This window comes from Apteryx mantelli, chromosome 17, assembly GCF_036417845.1.
Source record: "Apteryx mantelli isolate bAptMan1 chromosome 17, bAptMan1.hap1, whole genome shotgun sequence".
In the NCBI taxonomy this organism is placed as follows: Eukaryota; Metazoa; Chordata; class Aves; order Apterygiformes; family Apterygidae; genus Apteryx; species Apteryx mantelli.
In genome coordinates, this window is record NC_089994.1 from 4,139,986 (window position 1) to 4,156,558 (window position 16,573).

At 64.5% G+C, this 16,573-nt stretch overlaps 2 protein-coding genes across 2 annotated transcripts; one reads left to right on the forward strand and one right to left on the reverse strand.

Moving 5' to 3' along the window:
* The first annotated feature begins 1,947 nt into the window (after positions 1–1,947).
* On the forward strand, positions 1,948–4,908 carry PLA2G3 (phospholipase A2 group III). Its single transcript, XM_067307323.1, has 7 exons — positions 1,948–2,428; positions 2,508–2,640; positions 2,713–2,847; positions 3,135–3,661; positions 3,844–3,967; positions 4,149–4,283; positions 4,575–4,908. Exons 1-7 carry the CDS (start codon positions 1,948–1,950, stop codon positions 4,777–4,779), a joined length of 1,740 nt encoding a protein of 579 aa, XP_067163424.1. The 3' UTR covers positions 4,780–4,908.
* A 669-nt stretch (positions 4,909–5,577) lies between these two features.
* Positions 5,578–13,925, reverse strand: INPP5J (inositol polyphosphate-5-phosphatase J). The gene is given in 13 exon segments (XM_067307086.1): positions 5,578–6,153; positions 6,155–6,670; positions 6,874–6,978; positions 7,278–7,370; positions 7,923–8,060; positions 8,401–8,590; positions 8,963–9,072; positions 9,540–9,651; positions 10,225–10,400; positions 10,472–10,588; positions 11,124–11,232; positions 12,726–12,836; positions 13,862–13,925. Coding segments are annotated over 12 exon segments (1,896 nt in total). The 5' UTR covers positions 12,803–12,836; positions 13,862–13,925; the 3' UTR covers positions 5,578–6,000.
* Positions 13,926–16,573: the final 2,648 nt, after the last annotated feature.

The following is a 16,573-nucleotide window of genomic DNA, read 5'->3' on the forward strand; positions in this document are numbered from 1 at the left end:
TCCCCGTGGGGCTGGGGTAGCCCAGGCAGCGGGGCAGCCCCCAGGGCATGCTGCGGGGTGCTGGAGGAATGGGGCTGGCACAGCCCCAGGTGGCAGGGCAGCCCCGGGGCGCACTGCGGGGTGCTGGAGGAATGGGGCTGGCACAGTCCCGGGTGGCAGGGCAGCCCCGGGGCGCACTGCGGGGTGCTGGAGGAATGGGGCTGGCACAGCCCCGGGTGGCAGGGCAGCCCCCAGGGCACACTGCGGGGTGCTGGAGGAATGGGGCTGGCACAGCCCTGGGTGGCAGGGCAGCCCCGGGGCGCACTGCGGGGTGCTGGAGGAATGGGGCTGGCACAGTCCCGGGTGGCAGGGCAGCCCCGGGGCGCACTGCGGGGTGCTGGAGGAATGGGGCTGGCACAGCCCCGGGTGGCAGGGCAGCCCCCAGGGCACACTGCGGGGTGCTGGAGGAATGGGGCTGGCACAGCCCTGGGTGGCAGGGCAGCCCCGGGGCGCACTGCGGGGTGCTGGAGGAATGGGGCTGGCACAGTCCCGGGTGGCAGGGCAGCCCCGGGGCGCACTGCGGGGTGCTGGGGGGACGGGAGGGCGGAGCAGCATGGCTGAGCCCACACCGGGAGGGCCCCAGGGTGCTGGCAGGGAGGGCCGAGGGCTGGGACTCCAGAGACGGGGCTGCCCCCCGCAGAGCCCTTCACCAGGAGCCAGAGTGCAGGCTGCAGGCAGCTCGGGGCAGGAGCAGCTCTGGCCAGATCCCAGCACCCTGCAGCCGAGGTCCCAGCTCCCACCGGCGGACCTGCCCAGGCTCCCAGACGGCAAGGAGCTGGGGCAGACGGCCCTGTGCAGGAGGCAGCGGGGCCTTTCCCAGTGCCCCAGTCTGTGCCTATTTCTCCCTAACAAAACTTGGCAGCCCTCCCGGGAAGGAGAGCAGAGAAAGGGCTCGGGCAGGGCGATGGCTTCCCCCGCACTGCGTGTGACCTGCTCCTGCTTTGCGAACGCGTCCTCCTGTGGGACAGGGGCAACTCTGAGCCTGGAAGTGGCCCCGCCAAGTGACATGGCAGTTGGGAGACCTTTGCAACACCTCAGGCGATGTCAAGGGCAGCGCATGGCAGCCATGTCACAGCTGCAAGGTGGACTCTGCACTTGCCAGTGGTGTTGTCCTCTGCGCATGCCATTAAGGAAATCCTGATATGATATGATAAGATAAGGCATCGCCGCCAGACTCTGTCTGTCAGCCCCAGGCTGCCCTGCAGAGCCCCTGGGCCACACAGGGCTCTGCAAACTACCTCCTCCGAGGACCCAGGCTGAGAGCGGCACAAAGCCCAGCACCGCACGGCACTGACTTGGACCCCTGTTGGCACACGGTCCCCCAGCACGGAAGCAGGGCATCATCCAGGGCGAGAAAATAAACCTGCGACTCAGAGGCTGGCTCTGAAAGCAACGAACTGCACCAGGGGAAACACGTTGGCTCTTTTCTCTCTCTTCCCGACCTCTGTTCCCTGAAGCTGTGCCCAGGTCCCCTTTGCCCAGCTCCCTCTCGGCTGGGAGAGGTGAAAGCTGGACCCTGGTGGGCTGCATCTCCTGAGCTGCTGGAGCCGGGCATCGCGCTGCCTGGAAGGGACGGGATGCGAGCACGCACAGCGCTTGCACCCAGCGCCGGCGCGGGGACCAGGACCGGCGCCGTTACACAGCGGCAAGGCCACACGGCCGCACGGGGGGTGAGAGGTGCCGGGGCCGCCAGCCCCGCTCTGCCCGCTCGCCCTGCCCGTCCCGGCAGCGACGCGCCGCCTCCCGCGCTCCAGGCAAAGCGGGCGCGGGCGCGGGCGGCGGCGGGGGCGCGGCAGCCCCCGGGGCGGGGGCGGGGCCGGCGCAGGCGCGGCCCAATCAGCGCGCGGCGCGCCGCGGGCGCGGGCGCGGGTTTAAAGGCGGCGGGCGCGGGCGCGGCGGCACCGCGGGATGTGGGCGCGCGCGGCGCTGCTCTGCGCGGCGGCGGCGCTGCTGCTCTGCGCGGCGGCGCCGGGCGCCTGCGCCTGGCCCGGCGGCGGCGGCGGCGGCGGCGGCGCGCTGTGCCCCCGGCGGGTGGCCGGCCCGGGCGGCACCCGCTACCTGGCCTTCCTCAGCCGCGGGCCCGGGCCGCCGGCGCTCGTCGAGAGCACCTGGGCCGGGCGCGGCAGCCTGCGCGCCTGCTGGGCGCGGCGCGACCCGCGCCTGGCGCGCGCCTTCCGCGCCGCCTGCGCGCGCCGCCCGCCCGCCGCCCCCGGCGCCGCGCTGCGGCGGGACCTGGCCGCGCTGTGGCGGCGCCGCGCCGCCTGCCGCGACCCGGGCGGACCCGGGCTCGGGCTCGGGTTCGGGCGGCGCCGCCGCCGCCGCGGCTGGACGGTGCCGGGCACGCTGTGGTGCGGCGCCGGCGACTCGGCGGGGAGCCCCGGCGAGCTGGGTACGGGCCGGGGCGCGGCGGGGCGGGGGGGGGGCGGCTGCGGGGGCCGCGCGGCCGTGCTCACCGGCGCTGCCCGCAGGTCTCTTCCGCGGCCCCGACCGGTGCTGCCGCGAGCACGACCGGTGCGAGGCGCAGATCGCGGCGCTGGAGTTCAACTACGGCATCCGCAACTACCGGCTGCACACCGTGTCCCACTGCGACTGCGACGGCAGGTGCGCCCGCGGCCCGGCGGCAGCGGTGGGGCCCGCGGTGCCCCCGCGCCGCTCACGCCGCCTCTCTTGCAGGTTCCGGCGGTGCCTGCTGGACCTCAACGACACCATCTCCAACATCATCGGCATCACTTTCTTCAACTTGCTGGAGGTGCCGTGCTTTGTGCTGGAGCAGAGCGAGGAGTGCGTGCAGTGGCACTGGTGGGGAGGGTGAGTCCCCGGCGCAGGGCCGGCCTCGGGGTCCCACGGTGCTGTGCAGAGCTGGCTGTTCCTCCCCTGCATCTCCAGAGCAGGGTGGGCCAGGAGAGCAGGCTGCGGGGACTTGTGCTGCAGCCCCGAAGCTTCCAGGGTGGGTGTTTTTGCTGCTGGGGCCCTGAGCGTGCCCTGCCCAGCTGTGCTGGTTGCTGCTGCGGGTGGCAGGGTTCAGCTGTGCCTGCGGGCAAGGCTGGGCTGGGGCAGGTCAGTGTACAGCACCTCGTGCAATATGGTGTCCCCAGGTGTGAGCGTTACGGTGTAGTGCCCCTGGCCAGGATGGTGCAGCAGAATCAGTACTACTATGGCCTGCCAATGGAGGAGCCAGGCAACCCCACCATGCGGTCCCCGCGCAAGGGAAGACGGAAGTCCTCTAGGCTTGGTCGGAAGCGGCTACGACAGAGACTGGGACAAAATCCCAAGCTCCGCCAGACACAGAGCCCTGGGCAGAATCAGAGACTTGTGACGGTCCAGCAGCCATGGGGCCCAGGTACCTTGCCCCCTGCATCTACTAGGGAGGAGGCTGAGCCCACAACCAGGTACCTGACAGCTCCATGGCAGCTGGAGCCAGGGCCTTCAACAGCAATGACCATGTTGGAGCAGGACTCTGCTGGAGGAAGGCAGATACTTGGAGCAGCACAGCAAGGGGGTGGGGGTTCAGCACACCCTGCCTGCATGGCCCACCATGAAGAAGACAGCATCAGATCCAGCCCAGCTGCAGAGCTGCACAGAGCAACCCCTGTGCCTCCCCTGGATCAGCGCAGGCAGCAGGGTGAGTCGGTTCCAGGGACAGTGTGTGTGGCAAAGAAGGGATTTCCCCAGACCTGAGTGCCCTGGTGTGATTGCCAGGGCTGCACCCGCCCCTGGTGGTGCCTGTGCCTGCAAGGTGCACGTGGGGCTTGCTGAGGCCTGTGTGCTGGAGGTGTTCCTCACCGTCTCCCTGTTTCTTCTCAGGTCGGATGTGCAGGTGCTACAAGCGCCTGGATAAGTGTGAGCACCAGATTGCACCCCATGAGGTTAAGTATGAGCTGCATAACATAGACACCCGGACCCTGTTCCACTGCAATTGCACTCGCAGGTCAGTGTCCTTAGCATGCCCTCTGCACAAGCGTGCATGTATCGTGTGAACTCCCTGGGGACTGACCTGGCCCACAGGCTAGCCAAGTCCTGGCTTCTGGAAAGAAGCCCATCCAGGACTTGCTGCCAGGACTGTCCACCCTGTCCAGCAGCCAGTGACCACTGCCTTCCCTTGCCTGCAGACTGGCACGGTTCCTGCGCAGGGTGAGGGGCCTCAACGATGTGGAGGAGGCGGTACTGGCTGAGCGCATTGCCATGGACTGCTTCATACTGGAGCCGCTGGCTGACTGTGGCCTGGGCAAGGAGCCACAGGACAAGTAAGTGCAAAGAGGTCAAGGGAGCTTGGCCTGCCTGGGGTTCTCTACAGCCCACGCAGGCAGAAGGGACTCCGTGGGTGGCTGGGTGCGATCCTGAAGGCTTGGCTGCTTGTTGTGGGGCTGGCTCGGTGAGCTTTGTCCTCCGCTTTGCTGTGCCCTGGGCAGAGCTGAGGCCAGCGGTGCTGGATGTGTGTGGCCGTGCAGAGGGCAGAGCTTGCTCTGGATGCCAGTGCTGCAGCGTTACCGTCTCCAGGGCTGCTCCTGAAGCTAACTGCTCTGCTTCTCTGCCAGCTGTATTACAGTGACCCAGGCTGTGCTAGTACCTGCTTGGCATCTCAGAAACACCTTGAGGCACTGGGGTCCTCTGCATGTGACCTCCAAGGTCAAGCATCAAGACCAGAAGATCCAGGACAGTGGTGGCACACTCTATGAGAGATGCTTGCAACTGTTCTTGGAGCAGAAATGGGGAGTTCAGCACCACATGGCACCCCGCTGATGCCTGAACAGAGCTGCCTTGCATAGAATGAAGATGTGCTGTGCAGCAGCTGCTGGAGCAGAGCTGCTTCACTCCTGTCTTGGAGACAAACGATGGCTCTGAGCATGGCTGTTGGCATGACTGCGTGGAGCTTGGGGGCCAGAGCTGGAGCGGGGGGAAGGCAGAGGGGCTGGGAGGGGTTGACTAGCCCCTCCCAAGGAGTGATGGGGCTGTGGTGTGGCTGTGGCTGCCATCTGTGAGCATCAGAGCACAGGGAAAGGAGCAGGAGCACTTGGAAAAGGGAAATCCTCCCCCCCCCCCCCCGTCCTTCCCTGCTGCACACATGGGGTGGGGAGATGATAACCCACCCTCACCTTTGGGCATTTGAGCCCCAGGCAAGGGAGATGCCAGGAACTACTCTTCCCCCCCCCCCCAATTTGTGTCCCTTTTGCTGGTGGGGCTGAGTGGTCCTGAGCTGCTGGGTGAGCCTGGCCCCCTGCCCCAGCCAGGGGAGGAGGTGGCTGGCAGACAGGGTGTGGGGGCAGAGTTGTCACTGTGTATTTGTGACTGTGGCTCCTAGTGCTGGAGCAAAGACTGGTCCCTGGTAGGTGGGGATGGGGGGGGGCAGCAGCATCCAGGGTGAGGTAGGGGGCTCTGCTGGGGGGAGGGTGTAGTCCTGGTGTGTAGCAGGAGAAGAAAAATAAAGGGTGGTACTGAGTGTGGTGTGTGGTGCTGGACAGAGGGCTGTGCCTGCTGTGGCCCCCAACCTGGGGCTGTTTCTGCCCCCCCCGCAGTAAGCACAGCGCAGACAGGGAGGGCAGGATGGTTTATTTTGTTACTTGCAGTATGTCTAAGGCTGAGGCACAGTGGTAGTAGCAGGGAAGGTGCAAGCTTCGCTCTTCTGGGTACCCACACCAACCCAAGGGCCTGGGATGGTCCTACCTCCACAGCTGGAGCAGATGTGAGGCCAGCTCTCCTCCAGCAGGACTGAATTGCCTTGGCCAGGATGTGCTTTGCCCTGACTTGCCTTTGAATTTCATGAGGGGCTTCTCCCCCAGCCACCCCTACTGCAGCACCAAACTTCCTGTCCCTTATGTCCCAGCTGTGCTGCCTCATAGCTCCTCCCCAACCAGGGCAGCATCTCCAGTAGTGGGGGCCAGGGACAGCCCCCTACAAGCCAGGCCTACAGCAGGTTACAGGTACAGAGGGTTATTCACTGCAATAAATAAGGGAGAGGATGTTTCAGCAGGAAAGTGGTAGAGGAAAGCACACAGCAAGCACCCTAGATGAAGGCTGGGGGCTGCTGCGTCCATGTCCTGTGGCGCAGCTATGGCTGTCCAGCTCCCAGGGCCTGGTCCTCCTCCCTTGCGGAGGTGCTGCATGGGTCCCCGGTGGGGCTGGTGGGGCTCATCTTCCTGCAGGGGTAACCTTGGTCCACACTCTCTCTCCGATGGCCTGTGGCCTGGTCAATTGTCTCCAAACGGAGCGCAGGCAGCAGGCCCAGGTTCCTGGGGTCAGCCCTGGCCAGGAAGTTGTCAGCAGAGACATGCCATAGGCCACACTGCTCCCGTGCAGTCGGGTAGAAGGAGCCCAAGGTGCTCTCCTGGCACTCGGCTGCCTGCCCTGCTTCCTTGGCTTTCGCCCCACAGCACCCTGGCTCCTGCTTGGGCAGGTGGATGGCAGGGATGTGCCCTGCGAGGCCCCGGCGGCTCTGGGGTGAGGGGCTGCGGCTGGTGCCCCGCTCCCGGCTCGATGGCCGTAGGATGAGGCCCTGGAACTTGGCCAAGGTAGGGCTTCGGCTCCGGTGCTGTTTCATCTTGCCCGGGCTGGGACTGCGGGATTTGGAGGCCAGCAGGACCAGTGTGCTGTCATCCTCCTCTTCAGAGCCCTCCTCTGACCTGGACAGGGAGATCTGCACGTCCCCTTGAGTCAGCACTGCTGGCAACAGGACCCAGCCTGCCCCCCACACCAGCTCCCAACTTCCACACCAGGAGTGCAGAAACACCGCAAGACTACTGTGATGGCTGATCTTCACAAGGGGCCTCAGGGCACCTTGTTCAGCCAAGCACCCGCACTTCTCCCAGCCCCTCAGCCTTGCCTTCAGCCCGTGCTGACCTGGAAGGGCTCCGTCATGCCAGCGATGCTGCTGGAGTTGTTGCTGTAGTATCCGAGGATGTACTCGCCTCTCCCCTTGGGCAGCGCCTCCTCTGAGAACACCACCTGCAGCCCGGAGACAACTGATGGGCACCAGGGCTGGGGACAGAGATGCCTCCACCCCAACTCCCGGCACTGCAGGGAGCCCCAACCCCAGCTGAGAGCAGAGGTCTGACACCAGTACAGAGTGGGCCTGCCCTACACTCAGCACAAGGCAAGAAGGAGGTGCCCTTCCACCCCCACCATCAGCAGCACCAGGGATGCAATGGGACCACCCAGCCTCAGGGGAAAGCTGCAGATGCTACCGCCCCCATGAGGCTGCAGGAGCCCAGGCAGGGCAGGCTGTGGCTCCAGGAGATGCTCACCTGCACACACATTTGCTTCTCCATGCAGCAGTCTTCATCATCACTCCTGGCCCAGACATAGGACACATAGTCTTTGGGATGCCGAAAACCCACCTGCGTGTGCATGCACACACACAAGCAAACACCCAGATGAGCCGAGAAAGGTGCCAGCACCAATACCCGCTGCTGTGCTCAGCACCATCTCCCCTTGCCTAAGCCTGTCCTGTGCTCAGCTCACATTTGGCCCTGCCTGTGCCCTACCCCTTGGGGCCATGAGACCGTGCTACCCTGTCCTTGCAGGTTCAGGGCTACCACCAGCAGAGCCTGGGGGCACTAATACCTCTCTTCCACCCGCCCCAGCAGTACCACACCAGGGAAAGACCCAGGCACCCAGCCCCCCCCAGGAATGTCTGGCCTTGGACCACATGGAGACCAGGGACTGGAAGCAATAGGAGGGAGCTGCCAGATCTGACTACTTTGGAGCAGGGTTGTATCCTCCCCATGGCTCCTACAGGAAGGGAGCACACAGCCCCCAGGGAACACAAGCTGCATTAGGTTCATGCCATGCACCCGTGTCTGCTAGGGGGGGATAGCAGCAGAAGAGCCCCCACTGTGCTGTAAAGTGCTCCCCACTCCCTTCAGCCACAGCAGCCCCATAGCCACTACCTGGTAGAGGCCTATCCAGTCCCAGGAGCTCCGGTGGAAGTCAGCAGCCGTCTTGTACCTGACAACCGCTTGCTCAGGCCTGCTCCACTCATCAGCCACGTAAATCTCAACTGGGGGGTTGTCCGCCTTGGAAGCGAACTGCCAAGGACACGCATACAGTGAGCGAGGGCAGGTGGCTGCATGCCAGACAGAGCTCCCCCAGGGCAGCAGCCCCCCTGTCCCCAGCCACGGTGGGCAGACAGCTGGGCCTGCCAAGCAAAAAGGAAAAAAGAAAAAAAAGGAAAAGAAAAGAAAACATGCTGTGCAGACTCACTGGGCTCCCAGACCTGGGGCCTTGCTACCCCTTCTGTGCCTCCTGCCCCCCAACCCCAGCTGGGAGGAAGAGCCTCACCTCCAAGTGGGAGCCCAGTGCACCTGCCTGCTGACCTGGAGCAGATACACCCATGGCCAGTGCTGGGTGACCCTGGGAGGTGCTCACCTGCACTGCAAAGACGGCAGCCACAGGCTTGTGGTCACTCACGGTGTACTCCATGTGGCTGCAGTAGCAGAGCTGGCTCACCGACAGGCCACGCCGGCCGGGCTGGCACCCAGCCACACCAGGGCCAGCACTGGGAGACTTGATCTTCCAGAGGATGCGGTCAGTCCAGGCCGGTTTTCGCTTCTTGACACTGCAGGGCACAGAGGGGCATCTCTTGCCTGGCAGGGGGCAGTGGGCTCCACCCCAAACTGCCTCCCCCTGGCACTATGACATGCGTGGGCAGGGGATGCGGCTCATCTTGGCACACAGCTCAGTGCAGCTGCAGGGACAGACCCGCACTGACTGTCCTGTCCCAGCCTCCTGTCCCCAGCCTGGCCCATATCTACCCCACCATGGTCCCCCTCCCCCCCCCCACACCCAGCTCTTCACTGCAAGCTGCAACTGGCATCCATGAGCACCACCACCCATCTTGGCTATCAGCCTCACAACTCCTGCATCCCTCAATTGTACCACCCTCTCCCAGCCTACAGGCCCAGCACACACTCAAGCCCTGTTCCCCTACCTGCTGTCATAGTTGTTGGTGCCCACATCAAACTTGAATGTGGGTGGGAAGTTCAGAGGTCCCTCCTGAAAGCCACTCAGGACAGGCCAGGTGTTCTTGGCAATGTTTAGCTGAGGGGAAGAGCAAGTCAGGGGAACAAACCAGGCCCCATGGCCAGACTCCACACACTGCTGGAAACCCTGGAGACCTCCCCACACCCAGCTGGGCTGTTCACATGTAGCAGCCTCTGCCCCCTTGCTGCCAGCCCCATGCCACTGGGCATCAGACAGCTCTCAGAAGGTTTGTCCTTGCTGTGCAAGCAGCAAGGACATAGGCCCACTGCCCCCAGCTCTTCCAGACATGCTGATAAAGGAATCACTAACGGGTGCACAGCTCCAAGGAAAAACATCATGTGACCGTGCTGCCCTTTCCCCATAAAGCTGGGAGAGCTGTGGGCATGCTCCAGCCCTTTGCCTCCTGTGGGTGGCTGGCAGGCAGTAACAGGACATGCCCTGTCACACAGCTCCAACAAGTGCCGAGTGACACTCACTGTCCAGCCCAGAAGCACAGCAGCATGCTCAGCCCACCTGGCTCTCACCTGGTCCTTCTCCCAGAGCTGACTTAGGATGTTGCTGTCAATGGCGTATTTCACAAAGCGGATGTCAAGGCTCTCGATGCGGAAGTTGAGGTCCCCAAACCAGAACACAAGGCTGGGGATGGAGGGGCAGTAGGTTAGGAGGGTCCAGGCTACAGAGCGAGGTAAAACAAGCCCAGGCAGGGGCCTGCTGACAGTCTCAGTCTGCAGCACAGGCGCTCTCAGGAGCAGCAATGTAGGTCAGCATTCAGCCAATAGCTTGGCCAGCTGCCAGCCCTGCCAGCACAGTTTAGGTGTGGACCAAGCACCATCAACCAACTAGGCCAGGCTTCCCTGGGCAGAAAAAGAGGACGGAAATTTCCATTGCAAGGCACCTGCTTGAGTCAGACCGCACAGTCAGTGCAGTGGGCCCTCCACCTCAGACTCAAACCACAATATAGCGCCAGTATGGCAGGAGCTGTACCAGGCCTGGACGTGCCCCAGGGGAGACCGAGGCCCCCTCTTGACACCTACCCCACTGTGCAGCCATCCTGGGCCAACGGACAGCCTTGCAGCTCTGTAGGCAAGACCCCATCTCTGAGCTGTACTAGAGTCAGATGCCAGACCCAAGACCCTGGCTAGAGACGTCCAGGGGAGGGTGGGCTGGCAACTTTGGCCCAGAGTGGGGAGCAAAGGGGGGTGTACGCACTCATGGTCCAGGATGCCGCTGGCTGCATGCCCCTCGAACTGCTGCATGTGCAGTATAGTGGCGAAGTCCTGCTTGCGCTGCTCTGCCTTCTCCAGGTGCGCTGGCAGGTGGCAGTTCAGGAAGCAGACCATGTGGCCGAAGATGGAGAGCCGGATGCTCACCCCACCCTTGTTGCCCTACACCAAGAGGAGCCCACTGGATCATTGGGAAACCAGTCCCTCACCACCTCCCCCAGGGCCACACTCACCCAGCAGCCGCCCAGCCCTGTCCTGGTACAATCTGTTTGGATGTCCTGCAGGAAGGGGAGGTGGTAGTACTTGGCAAATAGCAGCAGGAACAAGCCTTGCATTCGCACCGTGCTGACCTGAAACGAGAACAGGGGATGAAGCAGGATGATGGCCACAGCACAGTCCATAGGAGTAGGGGCCTCGTCTCCAGGCCACAGCCATGCTAGGACACAGAGGTAGCACCTCCCTTATGCTAGCACCTAGATCTCCAGCGATGCTAGGGCTCATGCAGTCTCTGGGGCAACCCTGCCAAGTGCCCTAGGCATACCTGGGGGGTCAAACCTACTCTGGGATCCACAGGGTGCCAGAAGCACAGGCTTGCTCCTGCATTCACTTCCCACCCTGGTACAGCACAGCAGCAACAGAAAGTGCCCCAAAGCACCACAGGGGAAGCCAAAGGCAGTAGGAAAGGGAGCAGAACGGCGAGAGCTATGCAGCATGCTGGTGAGATGCCCCACTAGTCCTCAGTTCAACCCCCCCCCCCCCACTCTCCTACTAGCTACAGGTTGTCCCTCCAGCCAGTTCTCCTGCTTCATATCCTCTCCTGATCTCTGCAGTCTGGTTCTCCTTCCCTATGGCCAGCAACTGCCCAGCCCCGTTGGGCCTCCTTACCAGGACAAAGTGGAAGGGGCTCAGAACATCCATGAAGAGCTCGCTCCACTGATCTGTGAAGAGGGCATCCTTCAGGCGCTTGTTTAACTTGGAGTTGACCTCTTGCAGCCTGGAAGGAGAGGGACAGGGAGCTCTGCAGGGCCTGTCCAGCCACAGACAGTTCCCTCAGCCAACTAGGAAGGTGCCTGTATCCCAGCTAGGGAGAGCTCCTTAGGAGAGGTGCGAAAGGACAGTGCTGGGGAGCACTGCCAGGGCAGGAAGGGCAGTTCAAAGGAGGACCCTGGCTTTACAGCCCAGACCAGCTGTGTCCTTGCTCCAGCAATGCCAGGGAACACGGCAGCAAGAGGCACCAGTGGCACTGGGAACCCACAGTGGACTTGGCCCTTTAAGCAGGAAGAGTTCAGCTGCACAGGGCTGAGCAACAGTCTCAAGCCTGGACATTTCAGCTGCATTAACATCTGCAGAGAAGCCAAGTCACACCAGGACTTCAGCACAGGTGTCCAGACACATCCTAGCCACCAAGCTCAGAGCAGCAGCAAACAGAAGGTTAATAATGCTCCTCCTGGCTCAGCAATTAGTGAACAGAGGGAAGGAGATCATCCCTAGAGAACAGCAGAATCAGGAAATGCTTTGCCCAAAAATATCAAGCGCCCAGGGCTCAGAGAAAGGATGCAGCCAGGCAGAGACATCCTGGAGGTGGGGAGCAGCTCACCAATACAGGGCATCCCATCCCTGGCCAAGAAACAGAGTCCCGGCGAGTCCCTCATACTGAACACAGGACTTACGCAGTCAGCTACCCCCAGCACGCCATCCAGCCAGGCCGAAGTCTTATCTCCACAGCCCCACACAGCTACATCCTGCTGGTCTGCAGAGCCAAGGGGGCCATGACCAGGAGAGAGGCTCCAACACAGCACCACAGCTCTGGCAGTCCAGGCAGCCTCAGCCTCATGCTGCTCCCTCCCTGGGACAAGGGGGATGAGGGTTCCTGTGAACCTCTTGGATACAGGCCAAGCTCCTCCAACCTCACATACACCGGGAGCTCGTCAGGGCAGGGGCTATGTCTTGGCAAGAATCTGCAGGCTCTGCAGCAATCCCCAAGGGGCCAATTTTCCCTTCGACACCGGCAGAGCTTGCCTTGCTGGCCACACCAACAGAGCCTTACCACACTGACTTGGCGCTGCCTTGCCAGCGGTTAAGTTTTTCCAGGGGCACAGAGCCAATTCAGCTGTGAGAGAGCAGAAGATTTGCACCCTTGAGGCTTGCATGTCATGGGCAAAAGCTGAGACAAGAATGCTCCCAGGGTTAAATCCCTCTGCAGGCATGATCCTAAGGATTCCCAGGGCTCATGGCAAGGGCAGCATTCCCAGAGGCCAGGTTTCGGCTCCCTTTAGTGCCTCTATTTTTATTAGGAGCCGACTTTCAACCGCCTTTGCTGACGTTTTACCACCTGCAATGCCAAGTCCCTCCCTGCTTCCCATGTTGTAGGGAAGATTGGAGCTTTGTCTTTTCGACTCCAAGGACTTCCCCCCCTCTGACTACAAGGAATCCCTTGAACAGGGATCTCTGGGGCAGGAGAGGGGGCCCTGCACCTCACATCCTTACCCAATGGCGATCATGTCTGCATCATTCGTTGCGCCCGTGTTGAGATGAAGCAGGGATGTCACATCGTTCGGGGGCATAGCTGTGCCCACGTTCCAGGTGACTACTGTGATGCTTAGGAGGATAAAGGAAGAACACACTGATATTTGGGCTCGGAAGTATTCCCTGTCCCTCCCTTGCTCAGTCCCTAGCCTCATCAAGGAAGTCATCTCCCAAGAAGTAGCTGCAGCTGAAGTTCAGCCATGGCCTGGACACCATGTCCTTAACTCCTATTTGAAGGAGACAGGTCATTGCCTCCAAATTCCTCCAGGGTCTACACCCAGGTGCGCGGCAAGCCATGCAGTAACCCCAAGCCCCAGTACAATTCTGGGAACCGGCACAGTGAGCCCTCATTTTTATTGACGGTAACTGTTAAACCCAGGCTGGCACAACAGGGAGCCTGTGAGTCACGATGTCCCCAGAAAACTGCTCTCCCTCCTTTCCCCAGAAATCATCCAGCTCTCAGGCTCCCGGAGAAAGGGGCCGGGATTTCAACCCACCAGGTCCTCCCCTGGAGCTCAGGCAGCCTGAACAGCCAGGATGTGACTCATGACAGAAATGCTGCAAGCCCAGCAGCAGTGTCCTTCACTAGTGCAAAGCCATCATCAGTCACAACACACAAACACCAGCATGCAGCATGCACCAGCAGCCTGCAGGCGCTTTCAACAGCGCTAGGACAAGTCTTAAGCCACAGGAGGCATGTTTTAACAGCAAGGCAGGGTACTGCCACCTCTGTCCCACAGCTCAGGTACGGCAGGGGCAGATGGCACCCGCTCCGGACGAGCACGCCTGGGACACACCACCCCATAGAGCATCCATGCCCCCACGTGCCACCTGCGCGGAGGGCAGGCACCGGGCCTCTTTTCCCTCTCCAGCGTGCCGAGAGGAAACAGACTGTCAGTAGCCCCTCATCCAAAATCTCTTCCAGCTGGACATCACCTGTAGCGTGGAGGTTGGGAACCCAGGAAGAGGCTTCACTTGCTGCTTCCCAGCAGGGGCAGCTCGGCCCCAGCGCTCCTTCGCATCGCTGCTCCCCCCGCCGCCCAGCAGCCACCGCTCTCCTCCCGCAGCGCAGCGGGCAGCCAGCCACAGCCGCTCACCGGAACGAGCCGTCCTCTGCAAGCCTTCCCGGACAGCCGAGGACAGCAGCGGAGGAGCCGGCGGAGCTCGGCGGGCTGAGGGACAACCCAGCCCTCGCAAACAGGGAGAACTCGTCCGACTTCGTTTTGGAGAGGGCCACGGCCTTGGGCAGGCCAAACTGCCCCCCGGCGATGAACTCGCTGGAGACGGCTTTGGGCAGGCCTACGGCGCGGGGAGACGAGTCCGCCCAGGCCGAGATGTGGTTGCTGGACTCGGCTTTGGGGAGCAGCTCCCTCCGCTCCGCCGGCGGCGGCGGCTTCCCCGGGGCGGCGGGGTCCAGGGCGCCGAGCTCCGAGAAGGAGGAGCGGCTCGGAGACTGGCCGGGCTTCGGCGGGGCGGCGCGGGCCGAGGGGCTGCCGGAGCCGGGCGACAGCAGGCTGGGCAGCGGGAACGCCGGGGCCCCGGCGGCGCCGTCGGGCTGCGCCCCGCCGACGTCCAGCGACAGCGGCGGGGCGGCGCGGCCCGGGGCCCGCTCCTCGGGCGGCCCGTGCTGCGGCGCGGCGGGCGGCGAGCGCAGGGCGCCGTAGAGGAAGGGGTCGAAGGCGACGTCGGGCTGCGAGCCGCGCGGCGCGGCGGGGGCGCCGCCGAAGGCCGCCGCCGCCGGGGCCCGGCCGCAGCCCTCGGGACGGAGCTGGACGGGGCCCGGCGGGCCGAAGGGCGCCGGCACGAAGAGCGCGGGGGGCGCCGCGGCCGCGGGGCTCCGCGGCGAGGCCGCCGGGTGCCGGCAGGGCGCGGGGGGGCCCCGGTCCGCGCTGCCGCGCCGAGCCAGCTCCATCTGCGGGGAAGCGGGGAGCCGTTAGACCGCCGCCGCCGCCGCCGCGGAGCCCCGAGCCCGAGCCCGAGCCCGAGCCCGAGCCCGGGCCCCGCCGCCGCCGCCGCGGGCGCCCCCCCCGGCCGGGGCCGCCCCGGGCTCTCACCTTGCGGCGGCCGCTGCCCCCCGCCGCCCCGCTCCACCCGCCCGCCGGCTCCATGGCGGCGGCGGCGGCGCCCGCGCCCCGTGATGTCACCGCCCCCCGCCACCTGCGCGCCGCCTTAAAGGCGCCGCGGCGCCGCCGCCGCCGCCCCCCGCGCACCTGCCGCCGCCCCCCGCGCCCCCCCGCCGCGCGCCGGCCCCGCCCCCCGACCGCGCACCGGCCCCGCCCCCGCCCCGCGCGGCCCCGCCCCCCGACCGCCCCCCCCCGACCGCCCCTCTCCCCCCGCGGCCCCCGACGTCGCGGCCTCCCGCTGGCCCTCGCCCCGCTCGTGCCGCCCCCGGGCCCTTCCTCAGCCGCACCCCGGTGCTGCGCCCCGCCACGGCCCCTCTCCCAGGCGCCGCCGCCCCCCCGGCCCCATTCTGGGGCAGGGGTTCGCTCTGCGGGCAGGGCAGGTCCGTCCCGGTCAGGACGGGGCGGCGGGAAGTGGGGCCCGCAGAGGCGCCCCCCGAGCTGCCGGGTGCCCAGCGCCCCGGGAGGGGGCGGGCGGCACGTACCCCCTGCCCTGGGGCCACCCTGCGCCGGGGCAGCTCTGCTCGGGGCTCCTCGGTGCGCAGACCTGGCCAGGAGCCCCCCGAGAGCCTCCGCGGCTCCCAGTGCCCCCAGCAGCCGCAGGACAGGCTGCTCCCAGGAGCTGCACCTCCGGGGTCTGGTGCCCCAGGCCCCATGCACGGCTGCAGGCTCCTGGGGAGGGGATGTCGGCTGCGCTGCAGGGGAGTGAGGGGATCCGGGGACGCGCGGCTGGATCCCATTGCACGCACACCACGAGCTGCAGCAGGCGAGGAGCAGGCAATGGGCTCAAGCATGCGCCCCGCTTTGTGCAGCGTTCGTTATCTGGTCCGTTAGGTGCTCGAACACTGCTGGCGCTGCCTCCTCCCGTGCTGGCAAACCCTGCGTGGGCCACTCCTGCCTGCACAGCCCTCGCACAGGCCCTTGCACGCAGCCATGCTGCTGTGTTGGCATCACTGCACACATGGGCAGGCAGCTCCGGCCCAACTGGAGGTTGAGAAGGGGCAGCCCATGCAAGGAGGGTCCTTCTGCAGCCCCATCTGCTCGCACAGCCTCAGGAGCTGCATGCATGGCCATGTGAGAGTGTGCAGCCATGTAAAAGCATTTGAGCATATGAGAGCACGCAGCAGTGTGGGAGCGTGCAGCCTCGTGAGAGCATGCAGCAGTGTTGGAACATGCAGCCTCGTGAGAGCAGGCAGCAGTGTGGGAGCGTGCAGCCTCGTGAGAGCAGGCAGCAGTGTGGGAGCGTGCAGCCACATGAGAACATGCAGCAGTGTGGGAATGTGCGGCCTCGTGAGAGCATGCAGCAGTGTTGGAACGTGCAGCCTCGTGAGAGCACGCAGCAGTGTTGGAACGTGCAGCCTCGTGAGAGCACGCAGCAGTGTGGGAGCGTGCAGCCTCGTGAGAGCACGCAGCAGTGTGGGAACGTGCAGCCTCATGAGAGCAGGCAGCAGTGTTGGAACGTGCAGCCTCGTGAGAGCACGCAGCAGTGTGGGAGCGTGCAGCCTCGTGAGAGCACGCAGCAGTGTTGGAACGTGCAGCCTCGTGAGAGCACGCAGCAGTGTGGGAACGTGCAGCCTCGTGAGAGCACGCAGCAGTGTGGGAGCGTGCAGCCTCGTGAGAGCAGGCAGCAGTGTGGGAGCGTGCAGCCTCGTGAGAGCAGGCAGCAGTGTTGGAACGTGCAGCCTTGTG

Bases quoted from the DNA above. Each gene is read 5' to 3' on its own strand.
- PLA2G3 (XM_067307323.1), top strand. From the start codon at position 1,948: ATGTGGGCGCGCGCGGCGCTGCTCTGCGCGGCGGCGGCGCTGCTGCTC. The intron at 2,429-2,507 runs GTACGGGCCGGG...CGCTGCCCGCAG, and splicing joins GGGGAGCCCCGGCGAGCTGG to GTCTCTTCCGCGGCCCCGAC. The intron at 2,641-2,712 runs GTGCGCCCGCGG...CCTCTCTTGCAG, and splicing joins CACTGCGACTGCGACGGCAG to GTTCCGGCGGTGCCTGCTGG.